Source organism: Danio rerio, chromosome 4 (assembly GCF_052040795.2).
Source record: "Danio rerio strain M-AB ecotype USA chromosome 4, GRCz13ab, whole genome shotgun sequence".
Taxonomy (NCBI): Eukaryota; Metazoa; Chordata; class Actinopteri; order Cypriniformes; family Danionidae; genus Danio; species Danio rerio.
This window is the reverse complement of record NC_141024.2, coordinates 22,766,018-22,791,297: the sequence shown is the minus strand read 5'-3', so window position 1 is coordinate 22,791,297 and position 25,280 is coordinate 22,766,018. Positions and strand designations below refer to the sequence as shown.

The 25,280-nt window shown below is 34.8% G+C and overlaps 1 protein-coding gene across 19 annotated transcripts in view; it reads left to right on the top strand.

Annotated features, from left to right (window-relative positions):
• The window catches only part of ppfia2 (PTPRF interacting protein alpha 2), a 340,251-nt gene that overhangs the window by 70,157 nt on the left and 244,814 nt on the right, over positions 1 to 25,280 (top strand). For 17 of the 19 annotated variants that reach the window (XR_015482131.1, XR_015482132.1, XR_015482134.1 and 14 more), the window contains one exon: positions 19,769 to 20,026. Coding sequence is in view for 14 of the 19 variants with exons in the window: in XM_087247257.1 (XP_087103383.1) it covers positions 19,778 to 20,026 (249 nt within the window). In the remaining 5 variants the exon portion in view is untranslated. Of the gene's footprint in view, positions 1 to 19,768; positions 20,027 to 25,280 lie in introns of those variants that run through there. The other 2 variants (XM_087247249.1, NM_001045111.1) reach the window with 2 other exon arrangements.

The window sequence follows — 25,280 nt, the reverse complement described above, 5'->3', positions numbered from 1 at the left end:
AGGAAGAAAAACTTAATTATGAAGAAATTCTCATTTTAATTGATGGATACAATAAACACATAACATTCCTTGAAAGAAAATTAACGTTCTTTCATAAACCGAAAAAAAAGTGAGATTTGGGAGAAAAATAAGGCTGTGATCAATAATATCATTATTATTATCATCGCAAGCTCCTCAATGTAAACTAATCTCGCCGTTATCTCTTTTCTTCCGTTATACATGGGCGGATGCTGCCGCAAATATTTAGTTGGAACGTAGCGATACGTTTAAACTAAGTTTATTGTGTAACACATAAGAATGTTCAGTAATGTGTAAGTTGTAACTTAGTGTCCCTTAAGTCACAACTAGGCTACGTTTACACTTACGCACAACTGGTGCAACCGGCATCAGAGCACCCGGAGGAAACCCACGCGAACACGGGTAGAACATGCAAACTCCACACAGAAACGCCATCTGACCCAGCCGGGGCTTGATACCGCCACCTTCTTGCTGTAAGGTGACCATGCTAACCGAGCCACCAAGTCGCCTATATAATCTTTAAATAGGATGTATTTATACAGAATAAATGTTTAGCATCACACAAGTCACCCATCAAGTCAGAATAAATGTGGGCCTCTAGTGTTGTGATCATGTGCAGTTCATGCATGTATGCATGTTTTTTCAGAAGTTTGCAATACAATTTCACCTCTAAGGAAACACTACTTATTTCACTGTGGGCTCTCAGTATTATGCACCTTGTATATCACATGCAATCATTATAGTAATCATTTGCGTGGTTGACGATTTTATGAGCCCATCATCCCATCATTCTTGCCTTGTCTTTTATCACTTGAGAAACCCACAGATTTCACTGAACTCCCTCACCTCAGCCCTCCCCTTCCTCTCATTCTGTACCTCTCTCTTCCTCTCCCTCCCCCTCAGCCATCCATTCATTCATTCAGACAGCGTGTGTGGAATATGATCGCTCTTGTTGTCATCAGTGGGGCTTTTACTCTGGGCATTGCCTTGTGCTCCACTCAATACTCTGATTGAAATGTGGGTTTTAAAATACAGCACTCTCTCACCAAATGTGCCATACAGCAGTCTTGGGTTCGGGCCCATCTGCGTTAAATATCAGGATGTGCTGCCTATTATCCGCAAAATACCCTGTGCCCTTGACTTTTTGATCAAATGCGAGCTGCATTGTATTAACAGTCAATAATGCACATTCCTTTGTTCATTTATTCAGTCCTGCCCACTTGCTCAGACCATCACTGTTCACAAACTCCCTGCTTGCATCTTGGTACAGTCCGTTATTGGATTGTTTGACTCTGTTTGCTCATTAACCAATCATGAAGGACTTGATGAGGAAGATTTATTCTCACTGCTCACATTATTAGATACATGTTGCCAGAAACCCAGTTTGTCTTCAGAACTGCCTTAATTTTTTGGTAGCATAGAGTAGCATAGAAATATCCGGAGAGCTTTTGGTCCATATTGAGAAATTTAAAGTGCAAAAAGGAACCAAAACGCATCAAAACATTCTTTATAACTTCAGTGGTTCAACTGTAAATATATTAAACTCCAAGAACTTTTGTGCACTCAATAACCGAAAAATTTTAATCTTCTCTCCTGCATCAGCTGGTGAGAGTGAATGTTTACTACAGGCAGTATGACGTATTGCTTTTTAATCAGCAGCGCATCATGCAAGCAACATATCAACCTTAGTAAACCCATATTCTGATCGGGTATATAAGACCACATTCTTTTTTACAGTTTTTTACCTCACACAGGTGTTCTGGGAGCTACATATGATTACAGTTGAACCACTGAAGTCACTAGGAATTTGTTGAAGTTTTTGTTTCCATTTCTGGAGCGTTGCTATGGCTGCACGATACTGGAAAAATCAGACAACGCAATATTTAGCTTTTTTTGTGATATGTATTGTGATATAAATACAGTTCCCAGGTGGATTGAAAGCTTTATATGGAAGGAATTCATTAATTTAGAGTGACTGAAATGATTATGTAGGGGAGTCAATCATGCATGAAATAGTAAACATATTACAAGCATAGATAAATATAGAGCAATGAAAAAATTAAATAAACAGCATTTTATTTATTGTGTAGTAAAACGGTATCAAAGGAACACTCCATGCTGTTTTGAAAAAGAGTCATTTTACAACTCTCCTAGAGTTAAACAGTTGACATGAACCATATTTGAATCTATTTAGATGATTTCTTGTTCTGGTGAGATCACTTGTTGTGGATTTGGTCATTTACATTTCATTCAAATCTTTCTATTTATTTTCTTATTTTGAATTTCCAAAAGATGTGCGAGCTCTTTTAGTGCAAGATTACTTCAACGCCGGTGTTACAGAAAAAGAGACAGGAAGTCATTTTTACCAACAGTGGTGAGATTGTATAACCAAAGTCATACTATGAATTATGCTGAACTGTAATAGAATTAGATATGGACAAGTGTCTACTTGTTGTTTGCATCTAAGGTGAGCAGCATGAATATCATTTTATCATTGTTTATATATATATATATATATATATATATATATATATATATATATATATATATATATATATATATATATATATATATATTGTTTATTTTATCTAGTATGGAGAGCTCTGCTGTGACGTTAATTTTCTCTTCGAAAAACCAAAAACTGACAATATATAGTGTGCACTGTATCAATCTATTCTTCAACTTCATTCAAATTTTTTTAAAAGAGTTTGGTAATTTTCCTATTTAAAGCTTCATTCTTCTGTAGTTACATTGTTTAATAAAACCGATGGAGAAGACTTGTAAAATGAGCTTTTTTTTTTGAAGAAGTGTGGATAGTCTACACCAGGAGTTCCTGGAGGGCTGCAGCTTTGCACAGTTTAGTTCCAACTCTAATTAAACGCACCTGATCAAACTAATTGAGTCTTGCAAGTGTGTTGCAAGTAGGGTTGGAACTTTGCTGTGTAAGGCAGGAACTGAGTTTGACACCCGAGGTCTACGTTGTATAAATAATCCAATATAATGTGTCTTTAATAAAGTATTTAAATGGTACAATTTACTGTGCCTGAATGTTTTAACTGCTATGAAAACGCTCCCACTGTCTGCTGGATGCAGGCCTCACACAATGGGTTGTCTTAATGCACAGGTGTCAAACTCAGTTCCTTGAGGGCCACAGCTCAGCATAGTTTAGTTCCAACCCTAATTAAACACACCTGATCAAACTAATTAAGTCCTTTAGGCTTGTTTGAAAACTACTGGTAAGTGTATTGGAGCAGGGTTGGAACTAAACTGTGCATGGCTGCCGCCCTCCAGGAACTCATGAATTAATGGGTTGTCATAAAGGGATGTACATGGTCAGTAACAATATTCAGGTGGGGTTTGATGTTTAAATGATGCTTATTTGGTAATACTAATGGACCCAAAGTTTGTCCTTGTCACCATTACAGCACCAAGAGTTGATAATTAAAGGCAACATGATGGATCCATATGTTCATGACTTTTATGCCAAATTCTGAGCAACAGCAATCAAGAGCATTCAGTACTGTCCAATTTTGGTAAGCGTGTCAGTTTTAGCTTTACTTTCCTGATTTTAGCTAAAAGGAGTGTCCCATCTGCTGCTGTAGCTCATCTGCTTTAAGGTCTGTTGTGTTGTGTGTCCAGTAGGGGAGTAACGGATCACAGTTGATCCGTCATTCGTACAGATCACAACCCACAGTTCGTAACACATATGGCCTGTGGCTTACTGTTAGATTAATCCTAAATTTGAAACTATCTCAGAGAAATCGCCTCTCACGTCATTCAAATCACATCAATGAAAGCATTTAGGCTTTCTTGCAGAATATAATGATGACAGAAGAAGTTGTAGTAACAGTAGGTTATTCGGGCTGTGGTGGGTTTCATTAAAGGTGTTTTCTTACACTACTTGTTTAGCCTGCATCAATGCATTCAGTGTAAAGCCTGATTTATACTTCTACGTCAAACACCGGCGTATGCTACGGCGCTGACGCATAGCCCTTCGCCGTGGCCATCGCCGTCACTGACGTGCACCTCTCAAAAAATGTAACTACACGTCGCAACGACGCGTAGCATAAGCTCTGTGATTGGTCGGCTTGGTAGCGCTGACGAGTCTGGGCGGGACCGAGAGGCGCGCGAATGGCGCGACGCCGCGCGAGCGATTGTTTACAAGTGTGGAGTCCCGTGAAGGAGCTCCGGATGGAAAGTTTTGTTTTGTGTTTACCTCATAGTTAAAGTTGTTGCACGTCCGCCGGTTCCTGCCTCAAAATGAGCGAGTTTGAGCCACTTGTACATCCCGGAAGTGTTCAGGAAATGCAAAAAAGTAGCGAAGAAACTTGACACAGAGGAACATTTACACCTCACTGCCAACTAGCGTTTCGGAAGTGTTAATGCAGACCGGCAGATAGAGCGCGCAGAAGTATAAATGCACAGCTACGCGCGTTGCCTGCGCCGTGGGTTACGCCGGTCACCTGACGCAGAAGTATAAATCAGGCTTAAGCTGCACGATTACTCATTAAAAGATCAGGATCTCAACACCTATGCAACATAAACAATAAATGATTGTGATTTGCATACAGTATGTTTATTAGTCCTTCGAATCACTGCATTCGAATCTGAAAACGCAAAAATCAAGAAAGAGATTCAGTCTTTAGTCGTTTGAGTGAGTTATGAAGTTATAAACAGTCAAAGAACACAGAAGTACTGGGTTAACTATTTATAGTTTAGATATAACCACTGATGTTTATGGTAAAGATTACAATCACCATCATATGCATTTAACGATGCTAAAAAATGAAAGCTGTAGGCAACAATTAATTACTTATTTAACCAATAGGTGATGACAACCAGCCATCAAAAATATGCCACTGAACAATTCTTCAAAAATTACACATCTAGCAATGAAACATGAAGTTTTATAAGTGAATACCTTAATAATTTATTGAAAATGGGACTACAGTACTGAATATTTTAAAATGTATTTTTATACAGCTAATTATTTATTCAGTTTATTTGTAATAATATTACAGGTTCTAAGTTCTGTTTGTTGAAACCAAAAGTTTCGTACAGTACTGTTTTTTTGCAATAAATGAAAAGCAAATACATTTGTCTCCTCCCTTTTGCTGGCCGATCCGAAAAAACCCGATTTATAACTAAAAAACCATTATGTTATCCAAACTGTGAGATTTGTGACCCGTTACACCACTATTGTCCAGAAATGCTCTTCTGCAGACCTTAATTGTAATAAAGTGTTACTGTTGACTTTGTCAACTTGTACCATTCTCTTCTGACCTCTGGCCTCAACAAAGCATTTTCACTCACAGAATTGCAACTCATTGGGTATATTCTCTTTTTACAACTATTGTCTCTAAGTTGAGATGGTTGTGATTGAAATTTCTAGTAGATCAGCAGTTTCAGAAATTCTCAGGCCGACAACTATGCCACATTCAAAGTTAATAAAAACACTATTTTTCCTACTCTGATGCTCAGTTTTGTTTTTTGTTTTTTTGCTGTTTTGGGCATTAACAAGAACTCAAAAGTAAAAGAAACATTAGTAAATATTGGGGTAAATAGGACTTTCTTACATATTTATAAATGCTTAGTAAACATCACATTTGGTACACTGCCTTAATTTTGAAAGTTAAATCAAATACACCTAATGAATTTATTTAACTTATATTATGTTAGACTGATTTAAAACAGCTTGCATGAATTTTAAAATTAAGTTAGAACATGCTTAACTTCGTTTAATAAGTTACAATGACCTAAAAACATATCAGGACATGTCAGGACTAACTGATCATATACCTTTTAACAGTGTAATTAAATCTGTTAAATAATTCTATTATTTGTAAATTGTGCTTGCATGCATGTTCATTTGCAACTCAAAACCTAAATAACAATGTATGTCATAAATAAGAGGCAGGATTGTTGGTAGGCGTATTTGTCCTACCTCTCCTCTAATTACTGTGCAGCTTGTGTAAAAAGTGACAGTAACATTTACAGTATTAACGTTTGAAACAATTATCACCTATTGCTGCTACAAAAACAACAACAAAAACATACCAAACACATGTGTAGCATATTATTATGCCAGTGCAAGAAAAATCTGTTTATTCAGTTTCAAAATGAAAGACGTTTTATGGCCTGTATTGTATTTTACTCTACTGAATTATACAGAACTTCACTGTACTGTACTTTACTTTACTGAATTATACCATTTAGTAGAAACAAGGCACCTTTACATGTTAGGGAGCAGATGCACATGTCTTATAAAGTAACATTTAGAAAACATAAACACTGTTATGAATGTTACCATTTATGGCATTAAGCATTACTTACGATTTACACAATTAAACACCACCTTTGCACCTTTACATAAAAATTTTACTATGAAAATGTGGTAATTCCCACTAAAGCAACCCTTGGGCAATGTAAACATAATTATCTCTGTCCTTGTTGGATCAGTCCTGAGTAAAACCTCAGTTGCTGGCCAAATAGGATGTAGGATTGCATTGTTCTTTCTGGCAGACGTTGAACTCTGGCTCATTGCACAGTTAAAGTTTTGAAGTCCTGCCAACCGCGCTGCTGATGTCTAATGTTAGGGGCTGTTTGGAGTTATGAAATATAGATGGGAGTCTTCTTCACTTAAGATGCAGTAATGGCTTTCTCTTCCAGTCTTGCTGCGTCATTCTTTCTTTCTTCCCGGTGCTTCCTGTACATCACAAAGATGTGATGCGCTTGCTTTTATGTTGTTTGTTGGTTCAATAGTGTTCATTCAGAAATTTGTATTGCAATTTCTGTGGTGCAAATAGGTATAAGTTAAAATTCAGCAATTGAGATTTCCTACAAAAAAGGCAAAATTGAGAATTTGATGCTATAGAAAATTAGCTGCAGAAAAAGGCTCAAACGTAAATGCTAAAAATTGCATTATGTTTAGAGCTTGCAAAAAATGTGACAGGCATTCTGCAATTGACAATATAATAATCTATCAGTTATTAATACAATACACTACAATACAATATAATATAATATAATATAATATAATATAATATAATATAATATAATATAATATAATATAATATAATATAATATTAATATAATATAATATAATATAATATAATATAATATAATATAATATAATATAATGTAATATAATATAATATAGTATAATATAATATAATATAATATAATATAATATAATATAATATAATATAATATAATATAACGTGTTGGCATGGGTCTCCCCCACAAGTCCAAAGACATACGGTATAGGTGAGTTGGGTAGGCCAAATTGTCTGTACTGTATTTGTGTGAATGAATGTGCATGGATGTTTCCCAGTGATAGGTTGCAGCCGGAAGGGCATCCTCTTTGTAAAACATATGATGGCACCAGATTAATAAAGGGACTAAGCTGAAAAGGAAATTAATGAATAATATAATATAATATAATATAATATAATATAATATAATATAATATAATATAATATAATATAATATAATATAATACTGTATAATATAATATAATTAATATAATATAATATAATATAATATAATACTGTATAATATAATATAATTAATATAATACTGTATAATATAATATAATAAAATATAATACTGTATAATATAATATAATATAATATAATATAATATAATATAATATAATATAATATAATATAATACTGTATAATATAATATAATTAATATATACTTAAAAAAATACTTGCTGCTTTTTTAAACTACGCATTTAAAATGAATTGAAATAACAATTCTTGAGGTTTTTTGGGGACAAATAATTGTTTTATGTTTAATCTACTTAATATTGTAAAAATTATAAAGATAACTTAATTGATTTGAGTTGGGGCAACATAAAGCCATTGTGTAGAATCCAGCATTTTTACAGTATAATATACAGTACTCTCGTGTGGCTTGTTTTGCTTCATATTCACACAATGCTTCCATATACATATCATATATGATACTGTATCATATATTACAATACCATATTACTATACTGTGAATCCCAGCTAGCAAAAAAAACTCACAATGAGCAGTAGATGATTCATTCATTCATTCATTCATTTGTTCATTCATATGTGATTGATTGAGTGTGGACACAGCACCTCTTTCAGCTGACATTTCTTCTTGAGTAAAGCCTGTATTTGCTCATGCTGTGGTTGTGGATCTCAATGATGGTGTGTAAAGCTAGCTCATCCAGACGGAGCTCTGCAGCAGGTGTCTGTCCCTGACGTCACTCTCTGAATCTCTGAGTCTGACTGAACGTGCCAGTGTTGTGTGAAAATAAATGCAGCTCTTCATTTCCCTATTGTAGCCAGACAAATGTGTGTTTGTGGAGTGATTGAAAGGGAGTCCCACACTCTGTCCCACATGAATCATTTATTGATTGGCATATGGCATTGAGACAGCGCTTCTATTCCAGTCTCTCTCCTCCTCATCTGCTTCTCTCCCTATTGCATCCAACTATTTTTCATGAAATGTCAGGAGAAACTTTGGTTTTGATTTTCGCCTTTTAACTAATGTTTTTCCTAATAACTGGAAAGCTCAAAGGACCATGCTTAAGGAGCAGTGGTGATTGTTTGTATCGATCAGCTATCAATATACCAATAACTACTGGAGGAACAGTAAATCTAGACTGCAGATGGGATGGAAATGAGAAATGCGTCCAGATGGAGTTTCACTACCTATGTTTTCATCCAAAAAAGCAAATTAGACTTGTGCGCAAAACTGAAAAGTTGTATAAAACATCCGTGAATAAAGCACCATTTCCGTCCAATGAGTCAAAAAGAACAAAATCATCACATTCTGATAAACTGGCAAATATCAAACAGAAAAATGAAATTTTCTGCATTAGATAATAATCTTATATAATAAATTACCTGCAATTCAGAAGACGAAGATGAAATGTAGGAATGCACAGTGGTTTTCGGAGGCAGTCTTAATAATACTGGACCACTGTGATGAAAGACTTTAGCTAAGAAATTTTAGAATGACCAATATAGGGCTGGGCGATTTGGCCTAAAATCAAAACCTCATTAAATTGAACAATTGAACTCGATTAAAATTAATAAACAATTATTTTATTTATTAAATATTTTGTTTTTATCATAGTTCACTGACAGGTTTTGTTTAGTAAATATACTCACAAATTACAAGTGAAATATTTCCAAATGAAGGTGCATTACTTATTTTTAAAATAATTGAAGGAAACACACACACACACACACACACACACACACACACACACACACACACACACACACACACACTCTCTATTATCTATGATTATTTCTTGAACATCAACGTTCAACAACTGAAATTAAAACACACATTGCCTGAAACCAGCAGTCACAAATAAATAACGTTCACTTTTGGAAACAAAATTAATTATTTTCAATGTTTTTCATAGTAAAAGTAGAAAATCAGAAGCATTTCTTCTAAATAAAATAACTCTTGCAGATCCTGGAAATAATATTTTAAACAGTGGATTTCTTGCATCTTCTGTACACAGATATTTTTCATGTAAATTATAATTTCATTTTATTTTGGGCAGCTTCCAATCACTGTCAGTGTAGTGCAAAACCCGTGCATTCAAAGAAGACGTTTAATTCAGCCTTATCAAAGTGGGGTCACGTGACCAAACATGGTAGGAAAATTAACTGAAATAAATTGACCTAAAAAACTATGATCGATTATAAGTTATGAATGTCGATTTTGATTACTTTTCGATTAATTGCCCAGGTCTAGACCAATGCAAGATTTCAGATGTTTTACAATATGGTCAGTCTGCTGGTTTGTCTATTAATACTGTCTCGTTATACCTTTGTTTGTAATCATGCAATCTGCTAAAAAATATAGTCACATGACTCTTTTTTTGATGCAAATGCTTATTGTAGGATTTATTCACTAAATATGATGCCATTGTACGTTATGCACATTTCTTTATTATCTGATATGTTTATTCTACTATAATCTTTTTTTATAGACATTTTCAAAATGTATTCGCATCCATTTTTATTTAGTATTTATTATGCAATATTTCAAAATGCACATAAAAATGGGCATGGGAACATGACAATTTAGTATGATTGCTTTGGTAATTTCAGGTGCAGGTCAATTTGTGTGTGACTGAAAGTGGTGATCTCCTAGTGGGTGAGTTGTTGACTCACTCATGAATTTCCTGAGCAGCTGCAAAAATGATACCAATCATTATATTATATTAAACTATAAAATAATTAAAATTAATAATGGATAGCAGAGTTGCCAGGGCAACATTTTGTACACTAACTACAATTACTAAACTAAAAGTATAAAATAAGCCAGAATTATTATTAAAATATTAAAAAAATAAAAAATATATAAAAATAATAAATATAAAAAAATATATATGAACAAATGTTGCTGTATAAATAATTATATATATGAATTGGTTAGCAAAACTATCAAAAAACTTTTACTAAATGTAATTCAATATCAGCTTAATGTAGGCTCAAGAAGTGAGTCTAAAATAAAAGTCTAAAAAAATAAAACAAAATTGTTTCAATAAATAAAAAAATTGTAAAACTGTAATAGTAGATATTAAAAAGCATTATCTTATAGGATTATTTGTGTTGCTTGTATGTTTGTGGTAACTAAAACTATTAATGTAAACTTAAAGAAATGTGCAGCTAAATAAATGAATCATTTGAATTAATTACCTTGTTAGTCTTAATTAATTCAGTATAATTTAGAGTTACAAATACAATATATAAAAAGAACATCTTAGTTTATTTTTAATGTAGCACCCAACTTCGATCCAGTTGTAAGCTTGTTACATTTGTCAAGCATTTTGTTACCCTGCAGTGGTTTATGAGAGACTATCAACGTGGTCTAACTCGTGACAGACCTTTGCACATTAATTTGTCTTCTGAATTGTCTCTTTATCTACAGCAGCAGTAGAAAAAAAAGTCACCCACATTTTTAGGTTGCTTCAGGGCTCTCCATTGCATGCTTGGTTGGAGACAGGAGAGCTGGCTGAAGCCCAAAGCGTTGTGCCTCTAAAGTTAGCAGTTAGCGGCTAGCTGGGACTCTGGCTAACAGCCTGTTCACATACTGTCCGCAGGGCAAACTGCCAGCGAGAGTCCGCCTAGGATGGATATGTAAACCTGTTGTCTGCAAACATGAGAAGACAGAATGTAGACTAGATGAATGCTTGACAATAGCAATTTAAAACACTCATTTCTCATTCACACTCCATCATCATAAAATCTAATTATATCACTACTACTTGTGTGTAAATTGTTATAAAGGCGCTGAGGTGATACAGAGAGCCTAGACATAAAGTTATCATGCTAATGAATTCATTTTATTAGCAGATCATCTCAGGTCACACCTATTTGGCATTATACACTGTATTTCTGGTCTTAAATACAGTTGTTCTCATGTTTTGGACTGCAATTTCAATACATTTTAAATGCAGAAATTGTACAAATGTATTTAGCTGTAACACATTAAAGACACGCACTGGTATGAATAGAGATGCAGAAATAGAGCCTGCTTTGCTAGATTAATCAAAATCTTCTTTCCACAAGATGTTAGAGCCCTCAACTCCAATCGTCTTTCCCCTCTCTCTGAAATATTATCCACAATCTCAGATCTCAAAACCTGCTCTCCTCTCACCCACAACACCACAAAAAAAACCCCCAAATCATTATGCAATTCTGAGCGTAGTTCACACAGGTGAGTGGGCTTGACTAACCACCTGTAGAAAACACTCTTTCATCTCTCCGACACTTTAATCAGCAATTGCAGCAGTTTACACATTTGCATCAGACACTTTCTTTCAATCACTCCATATCACTGGAAAAAAACAGTGTGCCTTTCTTAAGTGTGCCTCACACAGGCAAGTGGGCTTTCCAAACCACCTGTAGAAACACTATTTTCTTTATATTCACCAGACACTTTAGCTCCAGCTTACAAGCACTCAATAAGGAAAACAATATTTACCTGCGTACAGTATGTACCACGAATCATGTCACACTACTTGTTTTCTTCAATCGTAAAATACCACTTTTGCACAATATCTTGCAAAATATTGTTATGCCTCATTTAAAAGTACTAGTATAGACTGTCTTAGGTTATGTTCATTGCATTAAGTATTTATAGTATAGTTAGTAGTTAGTATAGTTAGATTTCTGCTCTGGTACGTTAGATTAGTATAGGTCTAAAATAGCTCTTACATTCAGTAATATCTTAATATTTATGATTGTTTATTTATGTATCATTGCCATCCTGCAAGACACAACATTCCGTTCCACTTTATGTCTACACATGTAGGGGATTGACAGTAGTTCAACTTAACTTGCCTTATGACAGTATGTATCACATGGCTAAACATGTCATTTCTTCCAAATTTCAAACCAAAGTATTGTCATTTAGTGCACTTTGTTTTAATTCATAAATTGACAATTTGTTAGAATGACACGTTGCTGTGACCGAATTTGAGTTATTCACTCAAATATTGAACTATTTCTTTAAGTTAAAACATTGTGTATTGAGTTTACTAAAAAATTAAAACTGACATCTCTAAAAACATTGTACTATTTTTTTTGTTGTTATTTTATGCCAAATAAAATGCTCCAAATGATGACATTCATATATTAAAATAGCAAGAAATGTTGTCAGTAGTTATGGAACATAACAAAAAGAAACGGGAAATCATATGTTCAGGGAAACTGATATTTTTAGGTGGCTGTGATACATATTTTTGCACTTTCATATTGTGTTGCACAGTTGTTGCCAATAATAAATACTGTAGTCGTGTAAAATACATTTAAAATAGTCACTTAATAAATGTTTTATTTTTAAATAATATAGGCTGTGTCTGAAGACTCAGGCAGCATGATAGCGAGTATTTTTACATGGACACCAATAATCCGATTAAGGATTAATACTCTGATTAAGAGTCTACTATGTATACAGGAATTTTGATTAATGCAATCCGATTAAAGTCAAAATCCAACTAAATAGAAATCGAATGGTGGACAGGTGAAGTATGTCGATTTCAGTCGCATTATTGAAGTGCAGTACAGACATGTAAACACCCTAATCAAACTATTCCCCTTCTGTAGGATTTTCTCTGCACTTTGTGACAGGATAGTCTATACATACACAGCTGTTTGACACTTTTCTCTGCACCTACCAAGTCAGTGAAGGACCACAGACACCTGCATCGCAAAATGCGAAATCAAGTTTCATTAAACTACACACTTCCAGCAGTTTATACTCTCATCCAATATCTTGTTTGTCATGGGGCATGCATGAAATGTTCCTGAATAAACGTGAAAGTGCCAAACTGCAGTTAAAGTCAACAAATTAAAAATGAAACTCCAGAGGGAATGTGGATTGCATGATGACAGAATGACATTAGTTGAATTATGTACTATAACATGTAAAACGTGATCATCAAAATAACATTTAAAGTCACTCATGTAAACACCTTAATCATAATATTGGCTACAGATTAAGGCAAATCATTTGATTACTGATGTCCATGTAAACGTCAGTGACTCTGGAGGTAGTCTTTGTGGATGAAGTCACCTCATAAAGCTGATTTCAGACTCAGACTCCTGAAACAGCATAACAATTTAATTTTGTGCACCATAATGGAGAGAGCTGGGGTGATAGCTAACGGAATATTTGCTTACTACAATGCTATCTTCTCAATAGAATGCCATCAAGATTGGAAAATGTTGGTCAAAAATATATACTTGCACACAACATGATACCTGAGCGGCACTTCGAGATGCCATGTCAGAAATGAAATGCACAGAATTAGGGATATTTAAGGCACAATTGAACACACTATGCAGGCTCCAGAATTTGATCAGTATAAGGTACCTCCAGAGACATGAAGTGAAGCAGAGTTGGGATTTGAACATGCCTTGATGCATTCCCACCGTAGGCAGCATTTTAAAGCTTTCGACACATCCATAGTTTGTGTTTTTATTACTTTGTTGAGAAAACATTTCTATATGCACAACTGGCACAAACCATTTTTTGCTACGTTCTTGCTTTTCTCAGTGAGTGTGTAATATATCAATCAGCTGAGATGAATGGCACAGGTGGTGGTTGTGCTGTGCACCAGGTCATGGTGCTGCAGGAGACGATACAACACACAGCTGTAGAGAGATCCTGTCACATAAAACACAGGAAATGATGCGTTCTGGCTCAATAAATGGCACAAGCATGAAATCTGCAGTATAGCGAGCTCAATCTTCCATCAAATATCTGCTTTAACACACACACACTTGCTCTACAGCATTAAGCAGGAATTATTTTTCTGCAGTGCCCTCCATTTTTATTGGCACCCTTGATAAATATGAGCAAAGAAGGCTGTGAAAAAAGGTCTTTATTGTTTAATCTTCTGATCTGTTGCTGGGAATATCAACAAAGAACTCTAATCTCATCAAGAACAGCAATTGTTAACACAATATAGCTTCATCAGAAACAAATCTTCAATATATGTGTGTCTAAATTAATGGCAGCATTTCAGTCAATACTTTTGCTGTCCCTCTTTGCCAAGATTACAGAGCCCAGTCTTCTTCTATAATGGCTGAAGAGGTTGGAGAATACTTGGCAAGGGATCTGAGATCATTTCTACATGCAGAATCTCTGGCAGAGGCCATTTATTTTAATTGAATATCTGTTGACATTTAAATCCACAATGTTTTCTTAAAGATGTCCATGTCCTCTGGCAGACAAATAAGCCTTACCATCTAACTATGGGCATGATGTACATTTCCTGATGGAAATTTCTTTGTGACTTCTCTTAAAATTTATTTTGGTTTCATCTGACCATAGGACATGATCCCATTTAAAGTGCCTGCAGTGCTTGACAAACTGGGCATTTTAGTTTCTTGTTGAATAGAAGTAGAGGCTTTTTTTCTTAACCCTTCCAAACACTTTGTTGATTTTAGTAAGGTCCAATTGTAGTTTTGTAGACTTTCTGACCCCAAGACCCAACTAACTTCTGCTGTGATACTTGGGGGTTCTTTGAGACGAAAGAGTGGCACAGATCCTTTTTTAGTCTGAATCATAACACTTTCAATTAACTGGATTTTTAAAATATTTTCTTGATTCCTGACATTTGTAGTGTTATTTTCCTACAGCCTCTTTATTTTTTGTGAAGCTCAACATTCTTTTTTTTGCAAATAACCACAATGTTCTTTGTCCATTGTGGTGAATGGCTGATGTTGTATCTGAAATTGCCCCCTATACCCTCATTCACGGTTCCCTACATTAAGTCTCATTCACACTACGAGCGTCTCCTAGCGGAAAGCGACATGTGGCCTTTCATTTCAACAGAAAGTGAGCGACCTCCATCTTTGCGAGTGACAGCGACCATTAGCGACCAGGTGGGCGTGCCGAGCAATGCAACAAAGTTGAGAATTCTTTAACTTTATGCAAATAAAGAGCGACTTTCTAGAGCGACAACTAATAGGAACACCAGTAAAGCTCACTTGATCCTCAGCTCGCTTAGAGGCCGGTTGTATTTGTGCTGTATCGTGCAAGTCACCACCAAGAGCAACAGGCAGGTACAAAGTAGCTGCTAGTCTGAATGAGGCATTAGTCCACTAATATAGTCCACTTGAAGTGCAGGAAAATGAGTGAGGATAGGACCAATAGGATTCGATTTTAAATGGCATCTTATGGTCAGTCTTCATTCGGCAAGCGAACTCTCACAGTATATAGACTGATTTCACGCGGCCGCCATTTTAAAAGCGTAATAGAGTCTGCGGTGGGAAAAAAACACGGAAGTATCACCTGTGTCACACAGGAATGTTGTGCACCTGGCTGTATATCTAATCAGTGAAGAGAAAGCGACACAAATTTATAACTCCTCCGCCTTCCAAGTGACCTGACGGTCCGATCTGAATGGAAAGTGAATATAAAATGGGATTTCAGACTTCGTTTTCAGCTAAGTTAAGGGAAATAGCAATAGTTAGCTAACATTATCTTTCCCCATTACATGGTTAAGATGCGATTTATCAAACTCAAGTTAATTAACTGATTCTTTCAATATATTAAACCTGTTAAATACCTATTTCCTCGCTTTCACGTTTTTAAAATGGTGGCTGCATGAATTAAGCAAATTGTTGGTGTTTACTAGCTGGGATGTTTGCTCATTATTGCATTATTAGCGCATTCTGGGATTGGTTGAGTACTTTTCAGAATATTTACAATGATTTCGGACACCAATACAAATGGCAGCTCTCTCAAATGGTGCACTATTTAAAGGGTATAAGGGGCAACTTCAGATACAGCCTGAGTGAGTCTTACCCATAATTCACCTCAAGAGCCCCAGAAGTGTTTCTGCAATATGCTACGATCACATTAAGTACATTTTATTTATATTTTGACGGAAGTACCTAGTACTTAAGGCCAGTTAATATAAAGTGGGACTGAGTTTTTATATGTATTTATTTGTTTGTTTTTTTGTTAAATGAATACTTTCCCCAAAAAATTATAAATAACTCATCATTTACTCTCGTTCCCTCTTTCTTTTGTTAAACACAAAAGAGGATATTTTGAAGAATGCTAATTGATGGTACCCATTGACTTCCATAGTGGAAAAAAAATACTATGGAAGCCAATGGTACTTGCATTTTTCGTCTTTTGTGTTGAACAGAAGAAAGAAACTCAAATAGTGGAGGGCTTATTGGAGAGCACTGTATAGAGATGATAAATGGCCAGGTCTCAAAACTCCACTGATACACTTACTGTACACGCACACACACTGTACACGCACGGCCTGTTCTTTCTCTGATCATCTGTTCTTTCTCCACTCACTCCGTTGTAAACACACACAAACACGGCTCGTTCCTGCCAGCAGATTCCTTCAGTGCTTGTCCTGTGTTGTATGATCACCTCAGTTCAGGCGTGGAACTTTGCGGGCCCTTGTGTTTTTAATGCTCGTCTTCCGTACAGCTACACAATCCTGACAGCTGTGAGTCTAATAGGAGCAGACGCACATCACCGCTATGTACATACAGTCAACATGATGTCTGCTTACTGACGCTCGGAGCTGTTCAATGCTTTTACAGATGGACGCTAAAAGGAGGACAGAAAACAAAGGATGATTATATATAACAGTGTTTCTCAGCCACGTTCCTGGTGGACCACCAGCACTGCACATGTCCTAGCTCCTTAACCAAACACACCTGATTCAAATCATCAGCTCATTAGCAGAGACTGAAAGACCTGGGCTGTGTCTCAAAATCTACTGCATTTACATTCGAATCTACGACTCGACCGTTAGTTCTGTACAGTATGTATGCGAGTAATATGAACAGAATTCGAACGTACTACAGCCGCCATTTTGTCATAATCATGTGACCTACCTGCTTCAGTTGCGACACTTTACTCCCATTCATGAATTTTCTTGCGGTTTATCATGAGATAGCGTAGCGTCCATCGGATGTGCACTTCAAAATCTGTCTAGATGTAGTAGATCATCCCGGTACTTCTAGTATATTTCTTGCATACTATGAATTCGGATGTACTACTTGCCTCGCATACTGTTTTCATCGTATTATATGGTATGGAAGTATGCGATTTCGGACGCAGCCCTGTAATGGATGTGACAAACAAAGGAGACATCCAAAGCATGCAGTGTTGGTGGTCCTCCAGGAACGTGGTTGAGAAACACTGATATATATAGTATCAAACGTATTTGTTCACTAGTTGTGTGAATGTGTATTTGAACAGTAATTGTTCAAAGCTTGTGATGTTTGTTTATTCTTTTGAGTTGCATTACATGATCTTCATCTCTGCTCTGGTAACTTTAGTGTGAAATCAGTTTTTTTGTGTTCCAAACACACTGAAATATTTTATTTGTCCAGGCTTAATTCATCCCGCTTCTATTTTTCTGTCTTAAAATTCCTGAAATCCATTGCAATGGTTAACATAGATTTTAGCAATAAAAAACAAAACAAAACTGTAATTAATGTAAATTTAGAAATGTACACTGATTAATTTCTCTTAAGAAAAATGTAAGATTCCTGAAATATTTTTATTTAGTTCTCAAGTTATTATTATTATTATTATTATTATTATTATTATTATTATTATTATTATTATTATTATTATCAGAACTACTGGTGGACAGTAATACAGTGTCACTATTCCTTCAACTTTGATGTGCAACACTACTTTAAATGTATTAACTCAAAATTATGAACAATCTGTCCTTTTTTTATAGCTAATTCCATTTATTATGATGTGAGTCTGTTATCCATGTGTATTTTCTATTTTCCACACCACAGAAGTCAGAGAGGAAAAACTGTATATATGTACAGTATTTGTATATGTATTATCTTTTCATGTGAAATATGCTAATTTGTGTTCAAGAAAAATATTAAATATTACTTATAATATTAAAAACAGCCATGCTGCCTAATGTTTTAGTGAAAATATGATTTTTATTTATTATTTTTATTTAAAATAGAAATGTAGTAATATGTAATATATTGAGTGTCATATAGCACAGTCATTTTTCATCTGTTTAATGGATTTTAACTAAACAAAGTTATTAATTTCCTTTGAAAAAATATATTTATATATGTATTCTTATTGACCTCAAGCTTTTAAACAGTAGTGTATGTACATCTTAAAGGGATAATTCATCCAAAAATAAAAATCCCCTTATTTATTTTTCCTCCTTTGATTTTAAACATTCTCTTGAATACAAGCGAAGATCTTTTGAAAAACGCTGTTTGCTGCCACCCACCATACTTGAAAATGACTAGGGAAGTCAGTGGGTACCAGCTACCAGCCTTTTTCAAAATATTTTATTGTATGTTAAATTGAAGAGAGAAACTCAAATAGGTTTTGAACAAGTCAAGTGTATGTAAATGATGAGGAAATTTTCATTTTTGTGCGAACTATGCCTTTAAATGGATATATAATTTTATAGTATTTTTTAATTTGTGATTTGCAGATTCAATATTTGCAGTAATTTTATTATAGATTTGGAAAACAGTTATAAAGAAAATAGTTAAGTACATACATTTATAAAAACATGGATACATTTATATTTTAGTGTAAATCTCAACTTTTTATTATTATCTGAATAATTTAAATGTGTATTGAAATGTGCTTATATTAAAAACAAGTATTCACCGTGTGTTTTTGTCTGTTATATAATCATTAATATAGTTATAGTAATATAGTCATTTCAATAATTGTTGTTCTGTGACAAATAATATGTAACAAAATAGTTTCTTCTTAAAACAAGCAAAATAATGTCAATGTGGTAAGCAAAATAATGTTTTAATGTGTGAAATATACTTTCTTTGGCATATTTAGTTTGTTTTAAGGAAAAACTCACCTAATTGTAACTGATTATTTCTGAAAACAAGACAATATTTTTTAACTTGTCTAGAAAGTGGTTCTTAATTTAAGAATTTTTAGATTTTTGGACTAGAAACCAGACAAAATCTTTAAGAAAGAAAAGCTTATTTTTGCTGACTGCCACCACTACAATAAAATAAATAACAGATTAAGAATAATGGATTAATAAATATTGCACACATAAAATATTAATTAATAATAAACAAATATATTAAACAAATTAAATAAAAATATTTTTAAAAAATCATCAGTACATGTAGAATTTTAAGAAAAAAATGATTATTAAACAAATAGTTTTTGTTTGAGAGCAACTTGACCGAAGGGTCTCTAAGCACTGCTTGTCTTCCAGCAGGTGAAGATGATGTGTGAGGTGATGCCAACGATCAGTGAGGACACGGCGTTGAGTCAGCGTGGCTCTCAGAGCAGCGCCTCTGACCCGGACTCACACTTCGAGCAGCTGATGGTCAACATGCTGGACGAGAGAGACCGTCTGCTGGACACCCTGAGAGAGACGCAGGAGAGCCTGGCCCTCGCACAGCAGCACCTGCAGGACGTCATCTATGACCGGGACTCCCTGCAGCGCCAGCTCAGCTCCGCACTGCCACAGGTACCTTAACAAAGAAACTTATAGACTCCCAGTGTTGTCATATATTCCTATTTCAGCCATGATTAAGCAAAAAGAAAGCTTTTAAACATTTAATTTCGTTGATATTAATGTTAATTTTTGGCGAGTGCTGGTATCAATATGTTAGTCTTAACTATAAGCTGGTGCACTCCAAAATAAATTAAAAATTGGATTCACGTGTAGAAGAGGTACTGCATGTAGCATTTAAATATTGATGATATCAGTATGCCCTTCTGCATAAATATTCATATATAGACATATTATCAAATCTGTTGACCAATCAAATGCCCCTCTGATAATATGTTAAAGCTGTAGCTGAATTCAGTCACTTATGTATTTAAGTATGTAACTGGACGTTCATACCAAGGGTTCATCTTAACTCTTGCAAATATGATAAAATAATAAATGGTAGCAAGTTAGCAACACATTGTTGATCTGAACTCCTCCACATTTAGTAGTCGTAATAACAAACAGCATCTGTTTACATCCCACCAGCACATGCACACTTTGGCAGGAGCAGTTATAATGGGATTAATGCGTATACAGAACATGTCTGTTTATAGCTATTTAAATCAGCATAGTTTTTAAGATTTATTACATATTATATTGATGTATAAATGTCATTTCTGTAACAATTCAATCTCAGTATTGCTTTGCTGGTATGTAATCCTGAACAACACACTAACCTTAAACCAATATTATGGGTTCAATGAGAAGCTCATATGGTTTTTCTGTAAGCTACTTTATTTGTGTACCTTTTCTTCTTGTAATGAGGCTTACAGAAATTCCTATTAAGGATGTTTATGTTCAGAATTCCTATTATGCTTCCACAAGTAAAGAGTTATCAGTTAATGGTATCAGCAAAAAACTACGTTTTTACATAAGTAGCTTGTATGATTAATTGTGCATCTGGTGCAATAAGAAACATGCAATAAGACTTAACTTCTTTCTTTGATTTAACAGCTTTCCTTGATTCAACATGACTAATAAACTCAGAGCTATGTCAACATACTGTAAGAATGAATGAAGTTGGTTTTATTAGAGTTTTCTTGATAATAAAGCTGGGATTCTGAACTAGTGAACCTCAGCAATCCTGCAGGTGGGCCGTGAGATAGCTTAAAATTAACTCTCAATATTATACTATAACTGTTGGATTTCATTATTAATATGCTATATTAAAATGATCGAAGTAATGCACTTTATTCTGTTCTCTGATCAATTACTTCAAACTCATGATCACGTCTGTAACTATTATGTCTGTTCATTCACAAACTATGTGAAGTGAAAGTGAAAGTCCCTCTTTGTGTATTTTTGTTAAAACTATTTAATATATCCACATAGTTGTCAAAATGAGTGTCCTGTGAGTGTTTTATAATGCCCATACAGGAGGGTCTAGCTAGGCTTAATTGTGTTTCTGCCATAGAATGTAAAGATTAACTTGCACATGAGATTCAGACCCGCTCTGGCAGAGCTTCTGTCAACGATCTCCTAATAATATCCAGCTGCAAGCTCAACCGCCATCAGATTGACATGGTTCAACAGATTTAGGGTGTTTTTTTTTGTGATTACATTTGTCTATTTTTGGATTAGTAGATATTTAATTGTAGATATTCAGTCAGTCTTAAAGTAGAAGCTGGTCTTTTGCAATCTCAATGTTGACCTGTGGTTCTTTATATATCGTCACATTAGTATTGTAAGGTTCTATCTGACATTTTTTTCAAAATTGAGTTATTTACGTATTCTTATTAAATGACAACGTATTTACATTATAGGATGTTTTTAATAAGTTGTGTGTTGTATAAGGTTGCGTGTGTGTGTGTGTGTGTGTGTGTGTGTGTGTGTGTGTGTGTGTGTGTGTGTGTGTGTGTGTGTGTTTGTGTGTGTTTTAATAAAAAAAGGTTTAAATGACTATTCCATAGAAACATTTTTGAGAAAATGTCAGAGAAGTGGGCCTGAAGTAAAAAGGTTGACAACCCCTGTAATAAAGTATAAAATAATAGAATGAATAATTAAAACAGCTGTTATTATTGCAGAATTTTGTGTGATTAAATAGATTGTGACCATGATTTTGCATCACTTGTCAGTGAACTAACACTTGTGTGTAGTAAACACTGCTTCATCCGAAAGCACATTCTGGAGATTTACTACTTAGTACAGAACCAGCTTTACTGACAAAATGTGCATGAAAATCACATTTGATCAGTCATCCAGCCCTCATGCAAACTATACAAGTACGTTAGTGTAAAAAAGCAGGATGCGTTTGCTGTACCATATTCCAATGAGGATGTCTTAATATCCAGTGGTGTCGTAGAAAGAAATGATTTCAAACTCACGAAAGATACAGTTGCTGCACATTTCAGTGATTTTCTTTTTCCAAAGCTGAGAGACTGTGAAAATATGGGCATGTCACAGCTGGCCATGTGTGATTGCAGCAGCTGAAACTGGTGATACTAAAATCTGTGTCCAAGTCTCTGCTCCCGAACAAAGAGGACTCCAAATCACCACACGCGGTTTTTTAGCTGCGCTTCTATTGCCCAGAGACATGGGAAAAACTGATGGCTTACGTAATCACGCCTAAACCCAGATTAGCTTGACGCTCAGAGGAAAAGTGTGTCAGTAAATCTAGTCACAAGTCCTCAGCGCTGTCCTTCCAGAAGTCTCTGTGGTTCTGGCAGAGGAGAAAAGGAGGTTTTGTTGTGTGGCGCTTCACATATCACATCAGTGATGCTCTTGTTCCTGGTGGAGACATGGGCTTTAGTTCTGCTTACTGTCTGAGGACAGTTAGTCGTTGGTGAAGAGTAAACAATCATTAGTGCCATAGTGTACAATTGTAGATTTGGGTATTTTTAAAATGTCTTTACCTGATCATAATCATTTCTGTTGTCTGTGTTTAAAAGATCCAAAGGTACAGTGTGACACTGTGAAATGTTGTACATGTTCAATATATAATAATAACTGTTCTATTGTACTATATTTCAAAACATAATTTAGATTTGTGACTAACGTTCGGTCTGTTTGGGGATTCTATACTGCTCAGTGAGTGCCTTCTTTGGGATGAGACGTTTAACTGAGGTCCTGACCTTCTGTGGTCATTCAAAATCCCAGGATGTCCTTTAAAAAAAGAGTAGGGGTTTAACCTCAGCAGCCTGGCCAAATTTGGCCAATGGCCTCTTTCCTTTATGGTCTCCTAACCGTCCCCTTATTATAATTAGCTTCATCACTCTGTCTCCTTTCCACCAATTAGCTTGCGTGTGGTGTGCGGTCTGGTACAAATTGGCTGCCATCGCGTCATCCAAGTGAATGCTGCATACAAGTGGTGGATGAGGACATTCCATCCCCCCTGCAAAAAAATTAAAAATAAAAATGTCAAGTGCTTTGAGTGTCTAGGAAACCGGTAATAAAATGTAAGAAATTACTAATTATTATTATTATTATTATTATTATTATTATTATTATCACAACACTCGTGTGACCATTGGTTGTCTGTCTGTGTATACAGAGCCAGTGAGCAATGGAGTTTTAAAATGATAATGTGTCGGCTTTAATTAATGCGTTAACATGATAATAATGTGTTAAACTGCTCAAGTAATCACTTTGTTGTGATTAAAACATTCAGTTTAACTTTTGTTCAACATTTTTGTCATTTATGACCTCGAACAACCAACTCAGTCTCATGGCAATTCATGACTTAGTGTGACTTAGTGGCTAGTTCGTATTCATTTCTAGTTTCTCATTCATATTGTACTTCTTAGTATGTTTTGCTCATCTGTAAATGAGGGGGAGGGGGGATAGGTTAAGGGGCACACCTTCTTTAACAAATCCTAAGTTTATATACGAAGGAAATCATACGAATTTGTCCAAATTAGCCACTTTTCTGACAATACGTACTGTAGTAATTTTTTCTTCTGAGATTGGGCAACACATAGCATTTTTTTCATTTTATAATGTTTCCTTTTGTGTAAAAAAAAAAAAATTAATATTTTAATTGAACAAACAGCCACAGAGAATTAATGTATAATGTGTTGCTGAGTAAAATCTACATTTTTAAGTGTATACAAATTTTCATCAATTTTAAATTAGTGTGGCTCTTTTCTTCTTCTGTAGAACAAAAAAAAAGGTGTTTTGAAAAATGTCCATCCTCCTCTTTTCCATACAGTGATGCCGTTCAGTACATAGGAATCTAAAGAGCACCAACTGAAAGCATTATAAGAAATTATATGCATTATACTTGAAATGTATGAAAGATATCAGCGGGAACATTGTACAAAACGTGAAATTTTGTGTTCGAAAGCAGACTTTGAAACTATGTAACATTGCGTTTATCATTCAAGACAACAAAAAGCCTTGTATATTTCATAAAATAATAATGAAATGAATTGCACACATTAGCATGTGACTCATTTCTATCAAGCACGACATGATCATTTTACAAGAGCCGCAGTGTAGACCACAATGATAACGATTTATTGATCTTCTGTGTTATGACAGTATTCAGACACACTGTAATATAACTATAGTAAATATTACATCTCTTCATCATGATTATACATGCGTGCGAACGATTCCATTAATTAGCATGGCAGCGGTTTATTAGCCCTCGCCACATCAACTCCACGCTAATGCTTTACGAGGCTCTTTGGCTGAATGATCCTATACCAGCAGGAAAGCCATGTTATTATGAGCTGCTGTAATTGAGAACTGTGTTTGCTAATGTCTTTTAAACAGCATTGAAATAGATTTTTATTCACAGTGATTGTTTGGTTGTGTTTGTAATGGCCACTTTACGCTGTCTACACTAATTGTGTGATTGATGTAGGCTTTTGCTTATTTGAAAAGCTCAGAATCGGTTTGTTTATATCTTAGCATAAATCAGATTTTTTTTTCCTGGTTTTGCGGTAGTAGTTCTTTCTTTGAGCTCATTGTGCTTTCATTGATCTGCTGCTTTAGGATTGGTGGATCACCTTATTATATTTACAAACAATCTGCAAACTGACCTAAATGCCTCCAATTGGAGGCAATGGACCGACTATGATTACAAGGAAAGATACTCATCTATTTAGACAATAGGCTCATTTGCTATCAATTTTATTTGCAGGCATTTTTTAACTAAAAAATAATCCACACTCTCTGACAGTGCCTTATTTAAATAGTTTAGTTCATTTAAAATCTAAACTTTGTTTTTGAAAGCACCTGGGGAGTTTACTGACTTATAATCGAACAAGTAAATTAATAATAG